The sequence below is a fragment of the Cavia porcellus genome, unplaced genomic scaffold (assembly GCF_034190915.1).
Source record: "Cavia porcellus strain 051 isolate PalLab524CR breed Dunkin Hartley unplaced genomic scaffold, mCavPor4.1 scaffold_7, whole genome shotgun sequence".
NCBI classification, from domain to species: domain Eukaryota; kingdom Metazoa; phylum Chordata; class Mammalia; order Rodentia; family Caviidae; genus Cavia; species Cavia porcellus.
The window spans coordinates 97,161,672-97,182,726 of record NW_026947490.1 but is presented as its reverse complement, the minus strand read 5'-3'; the positions used below and the strand labels follow the sequence as shown (position 1 = coordinate 97,182,726).

Sequence of the window (21,055 nt, the reverse complement as noted above, 5' to 3'; positions counted from 1 at the left end):
CAATCAGGGGGCAGCGATGGCACACACGCTGCACATTGTCACCCCCAAATCATTCACACAGAGCACAAGACATCTGCGTTCAATTTTCCCAGCAATACCGGTACAAATCTCTCTCTCCAGTGAACTCAGAGAAATCAGCAGTTTAACTATCTTAACTACCTTTTTAATATACATAGACATACGTCCAGCTTCATTTGTTATGGGCCTGCAGGACATCATGGCCGAAGTCTAGAAATGTACAGAAACATAGAAAACATACACTTTTGTATACTACAAACTAAAAGGAAAGGGTCAAGTTTTCAGAGGCAAGTGAGAACTGTATTTTTTTCCAGGCCTTTGAGAGGGAACAAACATTAAGTGAAATCTTAGGAGCAGGCCCTGCCTTGATGGGCTAGTGCCCCGTCGAGTAAGAAGAGGGAGCCATCAGAGCTCCCCTTCCTTGTGTCTCCCCACCCGCTTTGCTCCTGAACAGGACGCAGCACAAGGCCGTCCACTTCACGGGAGGGAGGGAGCCCTGGCCAGAAACCAGGAAAGCTGGCCCCTTGATCACAGACTTCCGGCCTCCGGGACCATGAGAAGTAATTCCTACAGCCTAAGCCATGTGGCCTGTGACACTCTGCTGCAGCGTCTCTTGAAGACGAATGCAAAAGCAATAAACACACACCCTTTCTAACTTGTCAGCCGCCTGTCTCTCAAGGCCAGCGCGCTAGCTTTCCCCCAGACCCGGGCTGTGGGCTACCCTCAGGGTCAGCGCTGACCTTTCCTGGAAGTTAAATGGCCTCATGTCAACCCCCACCCATCGGTTTTCCCTGTGTATTCAAATTGATCAAGTTCTTTGCTATTCATTTTTAAATAATAGTTTTATTAGGAATAAATGACTTTCATAAACATTTTAAAAGATACAATCAGTTAAGTTTGGACACAGGTATTCACCTGTGAAACTGTCATTGCAATCAAACTAATGACCACAGACATCCTTTGTACCCTGTCTCCTTCCTCAAGCAACCACTGCCCTCTACAACTGTAGATTAGAATGAGTTTTCTAGCTTTTTTTTTTTTTTTTTGAGGCAGGGTCTCACTATGCAGCTCAGGCTGGCCTGGGCTTTTTGCAGGGACCCTCCTGCCTCAGTCTCTCAAGTGCTGGAATTACAGGCATGCATCACCACGCCTGGCAAGAGTGGATTTCCAATAGTTTTAGGTTGCATTTCTCTATTGAGAAAGGTGTTGAGCACCTTTTCACATGGTTATCTGACATGTGTACATTTTTGCTGAATTATTCCTTTTTTAAAAATTGCTTATTGGAGGGGCTGGGGATTTAGCTCAGCGGCATAAGTGCCTGCCTTGCAAGCAGGCAGTTGTGAGTTCGATCCCCGGTACCAATAAAAAAAAAATTGTTTATTGGTACATTTTAGGTACCGGTATCATCACATGCATCACAAGGAATTTGTACCTCTGTGTGATATACTCTGATTCTTTTCCTCCCCATCCTCTATGCTGCCTTCAACGCCTCTTCCCCTCCCTATTTACAAAGCTTTATTTCTGTTTTCTTCTTTTCCGTTCCTCCCTAGCCTCCGCCGCCTTCCCTGGCCCCCCTTCCCATTTGGACTCAATCCTTCTTGAAACTCCGCCTCCCCCTGGCTTTGGTGGCAGGGCCCACTTTGTTCTTGATTCCTTTCCTTCCTCCCTCTCTCCCTCTTATCCTCTCTCACGGTCTCCATCATGTCTGCTTGTTATGTCATTGTCACCCCCTCGTTTCACCCTTGAAACTATCATTTGTCTATCAATCATCTATCTTTTTATTTACAGTATAGTGTTTTATGAAGAACTCATCACAAAATTCACTTTAGCAAAATTAAGACTCGTGGACACTTCAAGGAAGAACAGAGCAGCATCCAGCAGCCAAAAAAAAAAAAAGAAGGCATATACTAAGGTGAGGATAAAATATGCCTGGACAAAAAGAACAGAAGCACGAAGATATGAGATAGTATACAAAGTTTATGGCATTTTTATAAGTCATAAAATGTTTATGACTTTTTTATTTCATTGGAAGAAAGAGGACAGCAAGCTAAGTTTGGGAAGTAAAATTCTTGCATCCCAGCTAAGGAGGTTGAGTTTTGCTGCTTGGGCTAAAAGAGCCACTGAAGGGTTTTAATCAAGGAGCCACAGTTGCTGTGGTCGTCATGTGGAGCATAAATTTTACTGGCCATGGATACGGTGGTGGAGGCCAGTCAAGAGGCCATTCCAGTCACCCAAGGGAGATGACAAGAATTTGAGGATGGAGAGCAGGGGGTCTGCTATGGTTTATATGTAGACATCCTCCAATGCCTCCTGCACTCACGGTGTGGTCTGTGGGAGGTGAATGACCATGAGGGTGTGACACTCGCCAGTGGGTTGGTCCTCTGATAAATGCATAGCCACTGTGATCTTAGGAGGTGAAGCCTGGTGGGAGGAGGTGGCCTGGGAAGGTGTCTCTCTTTTCTTTCCTTGATCAGTTTCTCTGCTTTCTGTCATGTTGTACATGAGTCTTTTCCACTGCCACATCCCTCCACAATGCTGTCCTAGAGCCAGCAGCTATGGACTGGGATCTCTAAAACCGTGAGCCAAGATGAACCTGTCTTTCCTTAGGTTCTGGGTGCTAGGTACTGTGTGTCAGTGATGAGACAGTTACTAAGACAGGGCCAAATACAACCAAATTTAGAACATGTGATGGGCAAGACATAGTGACTGATTTATTAGTTCAAGGTAAGGATGTTAAAGGAATTGAGGGCAAGACTCAGGTTTTGAATACAAAGGACTTCTCCAGTAGTGAACAGAAATATAAATCCTGGGAAAACAAGACGAAAAGAAAATGAGCTCCCTTTGGGGCATGCTGAACTGAAGTGCCCACAGGATATCTACAGTAGTCCCGAAGGCATTTGGTGCCCAGGTTTGGGGCTTGGGAGAGAAGCCCTGTGAAAAGCTGTAGACTTGAAAGTTGACAGTGCACTGGAGGTTTAAAATTCAGGGAGTGATAAAATTACCCAGGAGACGCGTCAGGGGAGAGCAGGGGAGTTCAAGGACACGGGAGTGGTCCACGGCATTAAATGGCAGAGCGAAGTCTGGGCAAATGCCTGAGGGTGTTCTCTGGGTTACAATCCGGAGGTCACTGCTGATGACCTTAGCTGAGAGCAGTCTGAGGCGTGTGGTAGAATCCGGAAGAGTTTGAAACTACCCTTTCAATAAGCATGAATCAGGAGCAGAGCTCATACCGAAGGTACTGGCCAGAGGATTCAGCTTTAGAAAGAATGAAAATCACTCAGCCTGCCCACAGGTGGGAAGCGGAAAGTTCCTATAAAGGGAAAGAGGAAATGGAAGGGAAGGGTGAAAGCTTAGCAAGGAGAGAAGGTTGCCGATGAAGCAAGGGTTCAGAAGACGGGAGCACATGGATCAAGAGTGCTGGTGGAAACACTGAGCTTGGCCGGGAAGAGAAATGCCCGCACTCAGGCTGGAGGCCTTGTCCCAAACCTGTGGGAAGCATGCCACGCATTTTTATTTTATTTTAATTTTTAAATATTTTTTGATTTTTGAGACAGTTCTGCTATGCATTTGGGGCTGGCCTTGAACTCACTTTGTAGCCCAGATTGGCATTAAACTCGTGGCAGTCCTCCTGCCTCAGCCTCCCAGATGCTAGGATTACAGGCATATGCCATGACACACAGCTGCCCCCCAATTTTATAAGAAGACAAATGTCGGTAGACATTTTCCTAATGAAGGTATATAAAGGCTAAATCAACACATAAAACTATGATCAACATCTTAGCAATTCAGAAATGTAAATCAAAACCACAATGAAATGTTATTTTATTCCTACTAAGACAAGGAAAATACAAAATATAATAATAAGTGTTTAAAAATGTGGCGACATCTTAAGTCTCATATTTTGGACAAAAATAAAAATGAAATAATGCAGCTACTTAGGAAATCAGTTTGGCATTTTCTCAAAATGTAGAGAATAAAGTTACCAATAAACCGGCATTGCCGTTCCTAGGCATACACTCAAGAAAATTGAAAACACGTGTCCTTACAATATCCTGTATCTATATTCACAGGATCATTATTCTTTTTAAAAACTTCTTTTAGCATCATTTTTTTTTATCATGGGAGACATTCATATTGGAAGAATGACATTAATATGCAAAGGATACAAAATTTCAGTTAAACAGGAAGACTAAGTTCAAGACATTTGTTATATAACATGGCAGCTATAGTTAATAGTGATTTATTATAGTCAAAAATTGCTAATAAAACAGATTTTTATATTTTAAAGAAAATAAAACAAAACAGAATAAAGCAGGTAAACAGAACAATGCAAGTGATACAGGACTTCAAAACAAGACAACAGGAAATCAACAATGGCTACCATGTCTCTCATTTTCATCAAAATAGCTGTCGATACCATCACACACAGTAAAATCAAACAAACCAATCAAAACAAAAGAATTACAGGACTTCAAAACAAGATAATAGGAAATAAAAATGGCTACCATAATGTCTCTTGTTTCTTTCAAAATAGCTGTCCATTCTATTACACATAATAAAATTAAACCAAACAAAACAGAATAAAACCAATCAAGACAGAAGAATGAAACCATTACAGCAGTTCAAAACAAGATGATAGGAAATCAACAATGACTAACATAATGTCTTGTTTTCTTCAAAATAGCTGTTTACACCTTCACACATCATAAAATCAAACAAAACAGAATAAAACCAAACCTAACAAAATTATGAAACTGATACGAGAATTCAAAACAAAATAATAGGAAATTAATAGTGGTTACCACTTTCTCTTTTTAGGCATTTCCTTCCCTATCACTTTCCTAATATCTCTTGTGGTTTTGGTTCCCACTAATTGCTGCAGGTTTTTATGCTCGGGAGGTAACTCAGTGTTCACCCACATGAGTCCAAACCATTTCACCCAGGAGTATGGTCTCCACTTACACCCCTTACCTACAAGAGCCTTGAGAACATCCTACTTTATAGCTGGGTAGCTTTCCATTATATGAAAATACCGTATCTTTCCTGTACATTTCTGTGGTTGATGGCAACTTACCCTTGCTTTTTTCTGGTCTCTTGTCATGTGGAACAACTATTTCCTCTCCTTTGATTTTCAGTCTACGAATTTCCCTTCAGTCTATGAATATGCTGTATTGATGAATCTTGTTCCTTGATCTACTCTGTGTGTGTGTGTGTGTGTGTGTGTGTGTGTGTGTGAGCTGAGGCCATTTACATTCATGGTTACAGTCAGCGTACACTGGTTCGTCTCTGCCATGCTGTCCTCCTGCTGTTGGCCCTCCACTTGTCCCCTCCATTCAGTTGCCCGTCCTGTTTGGTGATCCTCTTCTGCTGCTGTTCCTGGAACCATGGTTATCTTTATGTCTCTCTAGAATGTCTTTCAGTACTCTCTGTAGAGTTGGTTTGGTGGTTATGAATTCCTTCAGTTGTTCTTTATCATGGAAGTATCTTGTTTTTCCATCAATTTTGGAAGATTGTTGTGTGTGGTACATCAATCTGGGTTGGAGGTTGTTTTCTTTCAGATTTGAAACAGTCCAAGCTCTTCTTAACTTGATAGTTTGTGTTGGCAGGTCTGCTGTCATTCTGGTTGGTTTTCCTTTAGAAGTGATCTGTTTCCCTTCGCTAACAGCTTTTACTGTTCTTGTGCTGAATTTATCTTGCTTAGTATGTCTGGGTGTAAATTGATTTTGGTTGTGGCTATTTGGAGTTCCATATGCCTTGTTTATCTGCACGCCAGATCCTTTCCCCATGTTTGGGAAGTCTTCTGCTATTATTTCTGTAAATAGTCTTTTTATTTCACTTGTGCTGGCCCCTGCCTCTTTGTTGACATCTGTGAGTCTTAAATTATTTTTCTTTGCATTGTTGTGAAGCTGTTGAATTGTTATTTCCTGGTTCCTTGTTATTTTTAAGATTCCTTTCATGATCACTAGCTGCAATCCTGCTTCAAGGTCTGAAAGTCGATCTTTAGTCTCTTTCAAGTGGCTTTGTCACTTTTCAATTGACTTTTTTTTTATTGGTACCAGGGATTGAACTCATGACCACCTGCTTGCAAGGCAGGCGCTTATGCCGCTGAGCTAAATCCCCAGCCCTCAATTGACTTTTTAACTTCCTGGTTGTCTCTTTGAATCTGTTTCATGCATTGTGATCCCATCCTATTTCTCCTTCAAGGTTTTCATTATTTCTGTGCTCCTCTTTTTTTTTTTTAAATCTATGTCTTCTTCAGATAAGCTCAATAATCCTTTCATTATGTTTGTGATTTCATCTTTTATCTGAGACATTATTTCTTATCTGATTACTTTTACAGTCTCACGAAGTTGTGTCTTTACTTCAGTTGCTATCCTCTTGGGAGATTTCAGGTGTGTGACTTCCATTTTCATCCATGACTGTATCGCCCACACTTGTTCTGTGTGGGCTGGAGGTCTGAGACTTCCTTTTTCTCCTTCATCTTGATGTTTTCCTAGGTTCCTCCCAACAAGCCAGCTGGGATCCACGCACTGCCCATGTTGACTGCCCCTTCACAGTGTAGGGGAAGGGCCAGGCACCTGGGTTTCTCTGAAGCCAGGTTCCTAGGGAGGTAGCAGGGTGTGGGGTGGGACTCTCCAGACCTGTGCAGCTACGCTGAGACTTCCCCGATGGCCAGGCACGTGTGGTGGCAGGACTGCTGCTTCTGCCAGCCTGAGTGGCTACACTTGGACTCCCCTGATGGCAGCAGGCACGTGGGTGTGTTTCTCAGATTCTTCCTGTTTGCACTGGCTGCCCAAAGGAAGCAAGGGTCTGCAGTGGCGGCCTGTGGGCACCCAGGGCATACTGGGCTGCGTCTCCCTGCCCACACTGGCTGCCCACAGGAAGCAAGCTCTCCAATGGCGGCAGCAGTGTGCAGTGTGCATCTGACTGCTTCTAGCATCATTATTCTTGATAGCCAAAAAGTAAAAAGCAACCCAGAATACATCAACTGATGAATGGAATAAACAGTGCAGTATATTTATATAATGTGATATTATTTGGCAGTAAAAAGGAATAGAGTATTAATATAAGCTATAACATAAATAAACTTTGAAAATATTATACTAAGTGAAAAAAAGTCCAACACAGAAGGCCACATGTTGTATCATCATTCCATTTATGTGAAATGTTGAAGAAGACTCAGAAAATAAATTAGAGGTTGCTGGTGACCGAGGCAGGGAGAGTAGGGGACACGTACGGAGGGACACAGGGTTTCTTATGAGAATGACGAAACTATTTTGGAATTACATAGTGGTGACAGCAGTATGATCCTATGAATATACTAAAAACACTGAATTAGACCCTCTAAAGGTGCATGTCTCATATGACTTATATTTCAATAATAAAAATAAAGAGCATGATTAACACACTAGCTTTTGTAGAAAAAAGAAGACTTGGAAATGTCTTCTTGCTTTTTCAAAAAAGAATTATAGGGTGGATACATTGAGAAATAATGGAATCATTTGTTTACAAAGAGGAAGGATTGAGAAATAAGATATTTCCTGCTGGATGGCTCTAGCCAATCAATAGATAGATTGAATACAAAAGAAAATTTATTAGCCTATCGCCGCAAACCAGGAGACCAAATAAGGATTTGGTCATACTTTGATTAGCGAGTAGGAATGATCTAAGGGAAAGAAGGGGAAAACATGACACACGTCTTTTGGTTTCCCTCCAAGGTTTCTGACCTACAGTCCTCACAGGTATTATCATTTCCTGGGTGACTAGGATAACTTTGGGGTGCTTTAGGCCTCAGAGGCAGGCTTGCTCCCCTGTGTCCATCTCTGCCTCTGCCTCTCTGTCTGTCTGTCTCCCTCATCCTTTCCTGATCTTTCACTTCCTTCTTTTTCTCCCAAGGCAGGCCATGGACCTCGGAATTTCTTTTCCTCAGGGCAAGTCCCAGAAACTCTCATCATAAGCCCTCTGGCCTGCTGTTTCAGAAGGGGACCTGCCCCCTGGACATCAGGAGGGAATGCGGAGGAATCTGGACAGACAGGCCGCGCTGGTGTCCTCCGGGCTAATCAATTTGATCAGACCCTTCATCTAATCCCATTTCCACACAATTTTCCTCGCTTCATTCAGGCCTGTGTGATGAAATCTCTATAAAAATTCAAAAGACATGTTTGTACCATAAAAATACCCTTTATGATAAACTGGTCAACACTCCAAATGGAGTATTTCTGAGAGTTCTGTGAGCTGCTCTAGCAAATCAATTGAACTGGAGGAGGAGGGTGCAGCCAATTGGTAGCCAGTAGGCCAGAAGTCCTAGAAACCCAGACTTGCAACCAGGTCTCAAGTGGAAACAGTCTTAGGGACTCAAGCCTCAGCCTGTGGGATTGGTTGTTGTCTCTGGAGGGACAGTGTCAGAAATGAGTGGAAAAGGGGCTGGGGATTTAGCTCAGCGGCCTAAGCGCCTGCCTTGCAAGCAGTCAGTCGTGAGTTCGATCCCTGATACTGATAAAAAAAAAAAAAAATTCAAAGAAATCAGTAGAATTAGTGGATGCCCAGCTGCTTCCAGCAAGCTAATTGCTTGCTTGCTGGTGGGAAGAAAACTTCACGCCTTTGGGGTTCACAGAAGTGCTCTGTCTTCTGAATATAGACCATGAGAAGCTGAGTCTGAATTTTTTCCCACAGGTAGGAAGGAGGAAGAAAGGAAGGAATGGGGAAGGGGAAAGGGAGAAGTGGAGGAAGGGAAGCAGGAAAGGAGGCAGGATGGTGCGACACTCACTGGTGGTGGTGCCCCCGCCTCTGCGTCTCCCGGGCCGCCCTGGGCAGCAGATGGCAAGCCTTCTGGCAGGGTGTGGTAAAAGGCTGCCTGCTGAACAGCCACCATCAAAGCGTTTTTCTGAGCGGCCTGGCATGCAAGAATCACCTGCATGTTCTCCACTCCCGAATGGGACAAGAGCTAGAGAGAAAAGACAGGAAAGGCATCAGGAACTGCTCCCGGGAAGTCAGGACAAACTGAGGGCTGAGATCACTGCTAATTCAACATGGGAACTTGTAAGTTAGTGGAAGGCAGGATGAGCTGGGTTCCCTGTCTCTCAGCCATGACAGCGAACCCGTCTGTTCCTGAGCAGCCTCATCCCAGGCAGGAAACCTCTACCCTGTGGTCGGGCACCACGATGCCTCCTCTACGGTCAGGAAAGCACAGGGAGGCTCTGAGGAACTATGTGGACTCAGTAGCAGGCTCTTCTTACAAGCCAAGATTAGGCCAAAGTTTATATATACATAAAATCCAAGTGGCAGGATGTTTTGATTTAGACCTGGAATGTCCCCCTAGTGGTCATGTGTTCAGAGTCAGGGCTTTTGGCGGGTGACTGGATCAGTGAACTGGTCCTCTCTAGGGTCCAGAGCTCAGCGTGCAGTTAGAAATTGGGGTCTGTGCGGAGAAGGCAGATCATGGGGACACGATCCGGATGACTGTACCTCTCTCCGGCACCACCCTCACTCTCCGCTTCCTGGTGGCCATGACGTGAGTGGCCTCCCCCCACCAGGTCCACCCACCGTTTCCTTCCCGCCTTGGGGCCAGCTGACCACGGACTCTCTTCCTTAAAGTTGTGGGTGTCGAGTATTTTGTGCCAGTGGCAAGAAAGTGATGAGGCTCACAGTGATCAAATAGTTCCAGGCTTAAAAAGATCAGCACACAGCTCTAACAGCAAATGTGAAGGTTGAGAACCTCCTGCAAAGATGGTCACTACATGGGTTTCTTTAACATCGCACAGAACTCATTACATGAGCTGCTGCAGGCTCTGTGGTTCAGATCAGGACGGTGTGCACATCACTAAGCAAGGACGGCATTATTATTAATGAAATAAACCTTATAAACAGAAGACAAATGTATCCAAATTAAATATTGATTTTTTTCAAACTATTTGTTTTACTGTAGCTGCATTTACTTATTTATTTTTGGAACTGGAAATTAAACTCAGGACCTTGCACTTGCTAAGCGAGTGCTGTGCCACTAAGCTATATCCCTGGTTCCTGTAGTTTCTTTCTTTCTTTTTCTTTTTCTTTTTCTCTTTTGTACTGGGAATCAAACTCAGGACTTCCTGCTTGGCAGGCAGGTGCTGCACCGCTGAGCTAAATCTCCGGCTCCTATAATTTCTTTTAACAGGGATAAGTATTTACCTTAAGGATGGCTTCTTCTGTATAAAAACTAAATTTGCCAATTTGGTTATCATCCACCTCAGAGATAGCTAAAACAAGAGTACTTGGAGAATATCTGCAAAAAGAAATATGAGGTTGTTTTGAGGCTCCCCATAACTGTACACATGTCATAGTGTATTCTTGCCTTGGGTGCCCTGGAAATGATAGATTGGAATTAACTCACTATAAGTCCAATAACTTTGGATTGTGATGAGGACAGGAAAGGGATCTCAATAAGGAAATAGGAAGACAGATCCTTTGCAAAGAGGAAAGAACCAAGAGATGGAGGGGAAGGGAAAAAGAATTATGGTGTGTTATGTCCATGTACCAGCTGCCCACAAGGAATGTAATCACTGTGTGCTGTACATATGTACTAGTAAAAAGTAAAAGTTTCTGGGCTGGGTGGGGTGATGCATGTCTGTAGTCCAAATTGTTCAGCAAGTTGAGACAAAATGACCACAAATTTTAGGACAGTTTGGGCAACTTAGCCAAGAGTTTTTAAAATAAAAATTTTAGCTGGGCATAGTAGAGGATGCCTGTAATCTCAGCACCAGGGAGGCTGAGGCAGGAGAATCGCTGTAAGTTGGAGGTCAGCTTGGGCTACATAGTGAGTTCAGGATCAGCCTGAACTACATGGTAAGGTCCTGTCTCAAAAAAAAATCATTTAAAAGAGCTAGGGATTTTAGATTAGTGGTAGAGCTAATTAGAGACCTAGCCTTACCTGAGGTCCGATCACATGGAAGCCAAGCCATTCTGGAAACTTTACTTCTTCTTGGTTTCAGGAAAAGTTAAAAGAGACCTGCGTTTTTGATGCGTGGCTCTTGCCCGCTAGATGCCTTTTTATCTGGAAGCACATGTTCTACCTGGGAAGCTACTGAGCCTGTGATTTCACTTGAGTTTCCTTTTTCTCAGTGTCATGGTTTATGTCTGTGTCCCCCAGGCCTCATGAGTTTGCATTGTTCATTTGTGATGGTTCATTGTCTAGTGCTTGGATTGATGGTGTCAGTGCTCCACCCACAAAGGGGTGGAGCCAGGATGTGATGTAATGGCAGGAAGAAGGTGTGTCTTGCTCTTTCCTGATTCGAGTTTGCTGTTGGCGGTCACCATGAACTGCGGCCCAGCCATGCCTGCCTGTCTTGGAGCCAACTGAGTGTGGACTGAAACCTCCAAAAACTGTAAGAAATAAACCTTTCCTTTCCCAACTTTGGGCTTCAGGTATTTTGTCTCAGCAACGAGCATAAAGTAACTAAGACACTCAGTGACTCAGTATTTTTAAATTCAACTTTCCCTTTAACTGAGATCTTATATTCTGTTTTCCTACAAGAAGGAAGGAAGGCAGGAAAAAAGAAAGAGAGAAGGGAAGAGAAGAGAGGGGAGGAAGGAAGGAAGGGAGGGAAGGGGAGGAGAGGGGAGGGGAGGGGAGGGGAGGAGAGGGAAGGGGATGGGAGGGGAGAAACGGATAGATTCTAGCCCAGCCTGTGAACTCAAGTGACTTAGTAAGACCCTGTGTTGAAATAAAAAATACAATGGACTGAGGATGTAACCTAAAGCAAGGGCGCTGGTTTCAATTCGTAGTATTATAAAACAAAACACTGGCACGATGACAACAGAGTCTTAGTGAACTAATTCAGCCATGCAGTAGCATTTGTGTTTCCAAGATGGACAGGAATTACTCTTACTGGCTGTTTATCTTCCATTACGGAACTTTCTTTCTCTTCTTTTTTCCCTTAGAGTATCTGACCCTGTCAAGCTCACCTGTCTACCCGTCCACTGTCCTCCAGCAGGGAAGTCATAAAGACAGGCGCTGATGGGTCCGTCTTGTCTCTATGTGCTGCAAATTCAAACTGAACAGGTCTCAGATACAAGTGGAACTCTTCAAAACCCATCTCTTGTGCCAGTTTCTTATAGAGCCTGAGATGGGGGGAAAAAAAGCAAAAGACGTTTGCTGGTGTTTCCTCCTGAAGGGAAACATAAGGAGCAGAGAAATAAAAAACCCGACAAGCCCCAAAACAAATAAGAGCAAGCCAAAGTCCTGGGTGAGCTGAGTGACCCCAAAGGCCTTGTGTTCTCTTGCGGGTGTCCACCGGACCTCACGAGACAGCTGGAGAGGAGCCTGGGACTGTCATTTCCTCAGGGTGCCCTCTGCTCACAGAGCCTTGTTGAGGGCCACAAGTTGAGGCTGCAGCCAGGAGGCCTTAACGGAGGCCTCAGTGGTCCCTGTAACACCCCGGGGCAGGATTGCAATGCGGAGCACATTCTGGTTCTTTGAGCTCCAAGTAGTAATAAACCTAGGGTTTCCCCCTGGGGAAAGGACTACCCCTTCTTAGCCTGGCACCTCTGCCATTATCAACGTAAAGATCCTCACTAGCTTACGGTCACTGCCACCCTCCGTGTCATCCGATAATCCCTTCATTATGGTGCACGCCCAGTGAACGGTGGCCTGAGTGCCACTGTCTGCTCATCCAGAGGCACTGATCCCTGTCACGCATTACTAAATTTGTCTGTTTCCTGTGTCATCCTTTCTCGGTACTCCTCAAATAGGCAGATGGGGATCTGGTCAGGTTCCCCAGTAAGCCCTCATGAGGTCACTCATAACTGCCCTCTGTCAAGCATTCATATGTGCTGTCAGAGCTCTTCAGAGCTGGCTTCTCTGCCCACTCCATTTATATATTTATGTATTTAATTGTTTTGTCTTTTAAAGATGGATTTCACTATGCAGTCCAGGCTGGCCTTGAACTCACTTTGTAGCTCAGGCTGACCTCGAACTCACCGTGATCCTCTTGCCTCAGCCTCCCAGACTCTGCCTACCTCTTGCAGACTGTCTCAGCTCTGAGTTCCTGATCTCCGTGCTGTACTACTAAGAGCTTCTTCCTCCTTTTCCTTTCAAATTGGGGTGATTCCTGGGGCTCCAGACCACTGGCCCCCTTCCACTATATCTACTTTTGAGGACTTTATTTAACCCCAGGTGCTAAAACCATCCCTTTCCTAAGAATCCGCAAGCCTCCTCTCTGCCCTGATTGAGTTCTGAGCTCAGTCCCCCATTTCCGCGGCTTGCAGCACGTGTGGCTGCGATCGGGGATCTTCACCAGCTCAGCCTTACGTGTCTGTTTTCTCTCTCCCACATGTTCCTGCTCAAACACATTTCTCGTTTTAAGAAGCTGGTGTTTAGGGGGTAAGGATATGGCTCAGTGGCTTAAGTCTCTGCCTGGCAAGTGCAAGGTCCTGAGTTTGATTCTCACATACCAAAAACAAACTGTCAATGTGTTAAGGCTGAGTCCAACTGACACCACTACCCATTTGCCACAGCGGCTTAATCAACAGAAATTTATTGTCTCACAGTTCTGGAGGACAGCAGCCCGAGATTTGGTGTCAGGAAGTTGGTCCCTTCTCTCTCCTTGCCTCTTGTTGATACCTGTCTCCTCCCTGTGCCTTCATGGACTCTGAAAAATTTCCTTCTTACAAGGACATGGGTCCTCCTGGATGAGGTGCATCCTAATAACTTCAGTTCAACTTGATTACTTCTTGAAAAGACCTTTCAATTAAGATCACATCTTGAGGTACTAGGGATTAGTTCTTAAACATATGAATTTTGAAGGGATATAGTTCAACCCATAATTACTGTAATCCAAATATTGTAATGCTTTTTCTGGTCTGCCTCACAATCTGCAAAGTTATGTTTGTAATCCCATAGTAACGTTATTGGAATCCCAGCAAGTTAACTCCAGTCTACCACCTCTAATGCAACCCCACACTGAGAGTAAAGACACCAAGACATATTTAAAGTTGTGGACAACTGAGGGGTCCTAAGGCGGATCCAAGTGAGGATCTATGGACAAAGGCCTTGACCAAGGCCTCTCCGAAAATTCATTATCTCATGAAGAAGGGAGCAGTTCAAGGGTGGGTGACAGTGAGGATGGCGGGAATTATGTAAGCGAGGTGAGCTGAGCTCCCCAGATGGAGAGCAGGCCCCTCTGCAGTACGCAGGGAGAAAGACACGCAGGACCAGTCTGCACAGCTCCACTGGGATGGTATGTGAGTGAATTTAGGAGGCTGCTGCTTCAGTCTCTGACATGTAAACCTTGGTACCTGGGTAGTCATCGACTCTTATTTTGAGGCTCTTGCCCAGCTGACGTTCCTGCAGCTATCTGGCTCTGCCGTCCCACTGTGTTCAACCATTTTACAGGAACACAATTCGAGGAAACAGGAAATTGTTGATTGACCTTAAAGATTACATATCAGTACCTCAGCTGACCTTATTTGCTTTGTTTAGAGCCACCTAAACGGAAAAGGAAATAGCACAGCCAGCTCTGCACATGGAGACATGGCCTGGTTTAAATAATGCAAGGTAATAGTTCTGTATTCAACAGAGTTGTCCACTTGGTCTTCTACATGTAATAATCCTGCTTTTTATGTTTTGTGCTGGGAATTGAATTCAGGACCTCATGCTTACCAGGCAGGTGCTGCCCCACTGAGCTAAATCCCTGGCTTCCATAATATCCATAAAGCTTCTTACATCAAGCTTTCTCCAATCTACCTGGAATGAAATAATTCCTTTCTTGTACTCCCATAGTATTTTGTTCAGATGAGGAGAATATCAGTATTATACAACATTATGGGTCATTTTCACTGTGGGTAATTTGCTTCTCAAGAGCAAAGACCACAAACTGTTGTTTGTGAACTAAAGCATAGTTGGAGAAAGAAAACTATTTTGACTGATGTTTCAAATTCTGCCTTTACTTCTTTTTAGTTATACGATCTGGTGCAAATTATTTAACTTTTGTAAGCTTCTGTTTCCTGGCTAATAAAGTGTTTGTATTTACCTCGTAAGGATGATCTGACAAATGAACTGTACGCATAAATTCTCTGGTAAGGATTCTGGCCACAGCATCTGCTCAATAACAGCTCGTGGACAAATGGACTGTGTTTATAGGACATTTTGTGGGGACCAGAACATGACATACATGTTTGCAACAAACCCTACTTATGCATTTCCGCCTGCTTATGAAATACGTTCACTTGATATCCTCATCTCAGGCTTATAACTGAAGCCTCACTCACTAAGCTCTCTTTTCTCAGGGACTCAAAGACTATCCCTGGCCTTTTCCTCTCCTTTCTCTAGGCCCTCTACTATTCAGCTTCTTTACAGTCAAGAGAAATGTAGCCAGCATTCCTGCAGGACCTAGTGTGGCCCGGCCCTATGCCACCGTTATGTTTCAGCAAGTCTTCAAAGTCTGTGTGCTGGAAACTTCCTAGTACGGCAGTGCTGAGCACAGGCGCTTTAAGAGGGGAGATCAGAGGGAAGCAGGAGTGTGCCTGCAGAAGGATGAGGTTGTCCGCCCCTCTCTTTCCCTCTCCCTCTCTTCCCTTTCTCTTGCGCACCTACATTCAAGAACAAGCTCTGTTGCTCTTCTGCCTTCTGCTGGGGGAGGATGCAGCAAGAAGGACCCTGCAAGCCCTTCAGCCTTGGGCTTGCCAGCCATCAGCACAGTGACAAATATGCCTCTGTGTTTTATAAATTATCCAGTCTTAAGTGTTCCATTACAGCAACACAAAATGGACAGACACCAGGTAATAGAATATCACAGCAAACAACATGCACAGGGCTTTTGCATTCAGGGAGCTTATGCTAGCTGGGAAATTGATAAACTAATATTAAGCATCTAAGTAAACAGACACACACATACTGGATGGAAAGGATACCTGGGTGCTGCTGGGAAGGTCTAGCAAAGCTGAGTGCTCAGAAAGGAACGTGGGGGGGCTCAGAAGAAAGACCAGGAGTAGCAGGTGGCCAGTTAGAAACCCACACACTCTGGCTCCTCTGGGGGCAGAGAGGGCAAAGTGTGCAGGCAGGGAGGCCAGGGCCCGTGAGTAGTTCACGGCCTCTTGCCCAGCGCTCACGTCTGGCCTGGCTCCTTGGCTGCCCCAACTGACCGAGCTAGGTGTGCACTCTCCAGGCTCATGTCCACCAGCCGGTGGCGGAGGGTCAGCAGTTCCAGAAGCTTGGCGAAGGTCTCCAGGAGCAGGACGCGAGCATCGTGGCCCTGGGTGTGCCCTTCGCCCACGGCGGACCCAAGTGCACGCAGGCCGATCTCCTCCACAAGGAAGGGGTCTCCCATCACTTTAGCTGAAAACAGCTGAAAGAAAACAAGGTACTTTGAAAGCCACCCAAGAAGAAACTTTACATACTGTTTAAAAATATCGGTGTCATCAACTCTGGATGTAAATTTCAAGTCCTAGTTCTGACCCAAAGTGGAATTTTAAGCAATGTGCTCAATTTTGTTGTTCCCCGGTTTCCTCATCTAGAGAGTAGGGATGAGGACAATTATGGTCCCTGCCGGACACTAACAGATAATAACAGCGTTGTGGTGAGAGTTGAGATTAGATGCCAAAATATTCACTGTCATAATTATAAATGTTTTGAGTCTAAAGAATAGAAATGACATTTTACAATATTCTATTTTGTTTGATAGTATCAAGTTTGAGGGTATAAGCAACCACTTTGAAGGCAATAAGATATACTATGATACCCATTATGGCTTGACTATTATCTTGTTTTGAAGTCCTGTAATGTCTCCAATGTTTTGGTTTTACTGGTTTTATTCTTTACTGTTTTGGTCAATTCTATTATACCTGATGATATAGGCAACTCTTTTTAAAATAGCAAGAGGCACAGTGGTAACCACTTTTGATCACCTGGTATTCTATTTTTGCATCATGTGCTATGTCCATCCTTCTATTCTAACTGACTCTGTTTTGTTTAGTCACGTTTGGTTTTATTCTCTTCAAAAAAAAAGTAATAAGAACTGTGGGAGTAATAAAACCCAAAAAGTGTAATTGTTATTGTAAAAAAGAGAGGAAAAGAAAGTGGTCTAAAGGATATAACTGCATGTATATCTAAGTGTGTAGGATAGAAAACCATATTACTGAGCTTTTGTTGGATCATTGAACAGAACTGTCTGCAATCTCACTGTATGGATGTCCACTTTGTATGCTTTGATTTTGTAATTTGGACAACTGTTTCTAAGATGACAGTGTGTGGCCTGCTGACTGGTGATTTCTTACTGTATATTTTTTTTCTTGAAATTCTGGATTGCTTGTACCCTTTTACTGCTTTGTTTTTTTATTTCCTTTCTTTTTTCTCTTTAAATAAAAAAAGACTAGAAATGACAAAATAATCTATACAGCAGTCCCTAATTTAAAGCAATATTTTGTTGGCCAATAACAATCATTTGAATAAACTCCTCTAATGAAAGCTGCAAATTTTCATAGTATTTTCACAGATGGCGACTTGTTTTTATTTGCTGCAGGTCCCATGAAGTAGGTATCACTGATACCATATTTTCCTTCACCGCTGAGGCATCTGAAGCAACTCTGAAGCTTTCCAAGGGTCACACAGGGCTAAAGGGTCACAAGACTAAATGTAGCTCCCCAAGTCCACGTGCAGAGGTTTGTGGGTCTCCGGCCGCCTCTGCCTGCCGCAGAGCCAGCCCGCAGCCGACCACACATCCTCTCACCACCCTCCCGGGGCCCCTCGATGCTCTGCCATCTTTGTGTCCTCCACGGCTATTCCCAGGAAGACCTAGTTTGTGGCCCCGTCCCAGCCTGTCCTGTTTTGTGGCCCGAAGTCCACGAGCTTTGGATCACTCTCTTTCCCACCAAAAGACTTGTGTACTCCAGGATGCAGTTCTAGGTTCTTACAGTCTTCTACTTTGATACCACAGAGACAAGTTCTATTAAATGCTTGCATGTCTTCTGAAAGCAACGTTTCCTCCACTTCCTAAGCTAATGCCAAACATTAATCTGACTTTAGCATTTCTAGATCCAAACTGGAACACATGCAAAAAATAATAATCAAACCTGGCAGCAGTAGATTAAATGGGTATCCCAGATATTCATCACAATTCAGAAAAGAATCTCAAATAGGTTTTTAAAAAATCACAGAACAAGACAATGTAAAAAATATCCCCAATACATGGTAGTAGCATAATTGTTGGGTAATTTGGGAAAAAATTCAATTTTGATTCATTACTGACACACCGTATACATACTCTGCCATGAAGTAGTAAAAGAATTTGATTTCATTTTACTTTATTTTATTTATTTTTTGAGACAAGGTCTTGCTGTGTAGTTCAGGGTGGACCTGAACTCACTATTTGAGACCAGCTCAGGCTGCTCTCAAATTCATGGCAATCTTTTTGCCTCAGCCTCCTGAGGGCTGGCATTACAGGTGTATATCACCACCCCTGGCCAGGCGTTATACAGATTTTAAAAATAAAAATAAACCTTTAAAATTAGAATAAAATAAGACAATAAAATTATAATAAAATATGAAACATGTAGAAAAAGATTTTTCCGCATTTCTAAGAATAGAAGAAATCACAAAGGAAATGATTAACAGATTGGATTATATTAAAATAAGAATTTTCTGTTAAAACATAGAAAAAAAAGGCCAGAGATATAGCTCAGCACAGTGCCTGCCTGGCAAGCGTGAAGTCATGAGTTCAATCTCTGGTACCAAAAAAGAAAACAAAAGAAAAAAAAAAAGAAAGATAGAAAAATATTTTCAGACAATGTGATGGACAAAAAGACTGAAGTTTTAGTAACTAAGAATGACCTTAGGATTCCAACGGACGCATAAATAAAAGAAAATCACAGAAAATTCTCAAAAACTACAGCTAACCACAAAACACTTGCAAGAATAACCTCAATAAACTGCAAGCAAAGGCAAACCAGGAGCACAGGCCACCTTTCCTGTGCGTGCGCACACCAGCACACACGTCCTACACTTTCATCTAGACTCCTGCGCCCTGTCGCAGAGGCCACACTTCAGCGTTACTGGTGGCAGTACGGGCTGGCGTACGGTTTTTAGAAGGCAATCTGCCAATATGGATCCAGAGATTTAAATTTCACGTCAGCAATTCTCCTTCCAAGATTCTGTCAAAAGGAATCAACTCAAAACATGGAAAAATCTGTAAGCATACAAATGTAACTTGTAGCATCTTCATAATGAAAAACAAAATTGCTTAAATGACCACCAGCAGAGAAATGGCTAGAGGAGTACGATTTATCACGTAAGAGAATTATGTGGTCATGAGGCTGAACTAAAGATTAATTAGTAATATGAAAAATACATTCTACTGAGAAAAATATGTCAGTGTACAAAGTACACGTCTGTGTAAAAGAGTCACACGAAGAATATCTGAATTTGGAAAAGGGTATGAATGCATTTGAGTGGTTAGCCATATTTCTTCTTTTGCTAAAATTCTCTGTAAGTTTGATTTCATCAACTGAAAATTAATTTAAAATAAAACTGAATGTTAGTTTGGGCAGGAGGGCACAGGAGGCCAAGGCAGAACCACAGAGCAGATGAATTTTGACAGCCCGAGTCCTTGAACGTTCCTCTGTCATACAGCAAGTGACCACAGAATAAAGAGAAATTGAAAACCACACTCAATCTTGATAGCATTAATTGAGAAACAAAAGCATTAAAACCCAAGTACAGATACGATAGAAATCAGGCCACAGAGGGAACCATCAGATAAGGGGTGCTACAGATTGTTAAATTCTTCTCCACTGATTTCCCCTCAAATATGCACATAGTGTTTTACAGGAGGAAGGCCAGGCTCAGAGGGCTACAATCCTTGTTTGAAATCACACAGCCAGTTAATGGCAGGGCTGCACTTGAGTCTAAGTCATGGCTTCCTATTTTCTCCCCCGAATCAGAATTTGACTCAAGACAACCAAAAGCAGATTTTAGGAAGAGTCTTAGTGGGAAGAAGACATATAAGTTTTAATTTAAAATGCGTATTGTTAAACCGTAAACAATAAAGTAGAAAACATTTTTCGCATACTTACATAATCCCTTTAATTTTTAACTTTAGCAGCATTCTTATATACTAGAAAATTTGACCCCAAAATTATATAAAAATGTTGGCAAGGCCCATGACCGTTCTTTATCCCTGGCCAAATAGGAATAAAGCCAAACAGAGAAATAAAGCTAAATAGTCACATCTGGAAGGAAATGTTGGCTTTGCCAAGGACCGAATCGTCCCCTGCAGAAAGAACCCACATCTCTCTGGAGCTGCGCGCTGTACCAGGCCTCGGGCTTGGTCGGGGTCAGCCACAGGTCCAGGGCCAGCTGCAGGACACGTCGCTCCAGCCGGGCACGGGCGCTGGGTGATGCGGGCCGGTGGGTGCGGTGGGCCTGGCTCTGCAGGTGCTCCAGGGCCCGGGGGATGAGCCCCGCCAGGCCCAGGGAGGGGTGGAACTCCAGCAGGTGCATGCTTCTCAGGGCTGGGCTTGGAGGAGAGCAAAAGGGATGACAGTCTTACACACCTAGTGCCTTTCTGAAGATAACTGAATTCATACTGTTAAAGACCAACAATGTGGCTTCCATGGGTTCCCAGCTTTATACAGAACCCAGCGATTATTCAGGGACCCTCCAGGGTCACATATGCTCTTGGCTTTAATGTGAATCCTTCAAAACTGAAAGAAATAGGTGCATACTCTCAAAGCCCAAGAGGAGTAAGACTTATGCAGCAAAAATGTCAAATCTCAGTAATCAATACGTAGCCATGTATCTGAGAACAAAACAATGCCCAATACAAATGGGTAAATAAAAAATACTGTGCATGGTTGTTAGTTTCTACTTGTCCACCTAAATTTTTATCCCCTCCCCCAGCATGTTAATGGATAAAGGCAATTTTTTAATTCTATATGCAAAATCCTGGAATCATTCATATTTGCTGTAAAGATGTTACACTTTAGAAGTGCATGAGACCAGAAACAATGAAACATTCAGCTGTGGGCTATTCCTTTGGAAATAAAGAACACAGCACAAGTCAAGGGTCTT

General features: G+C 43.6%; 1 protein-coding gene across 7 annotated transcripts in view; it reads right to left on the bottom strand.

Moving 5' to 3' along the window:
* Nucleotides 1-21,055, bottom strand: part of Cep57l1 (centrosomal protein 57 like 1) — a 238,983-nt gene that overhangs the window by 85,458 nt on the left and 132,470 nt on the right. For all 7 annotated transcript variants that reach the window (XM_063253988.1, XM_063253986.1, XM_063253985.1 and 4 more), the window contains 5 exons: nt 20,273-20,501; nt 16,135-16,337; nt 11,959-12,114; nt 10,186-10,279; nt 8,786-8,962 (listed from right to left, as the gene is read on the bottom strand). In XM_063253988.1, coding sequence (XP_063110058.1) covers nt 8,786-8,962; nt 10,186-10,279; nt 11,959-12,114; nt 16,135-16,337; nt 20,273-20,501 — 859 coding nt within the window. The remainder of the gene's footprint in view (nt 1-8,785; nt 8,963-10,185; nt 10,280-11,958; nt 12,115-16,134; nt 16,338-20,272; nt 20,502-21,055) is intronic.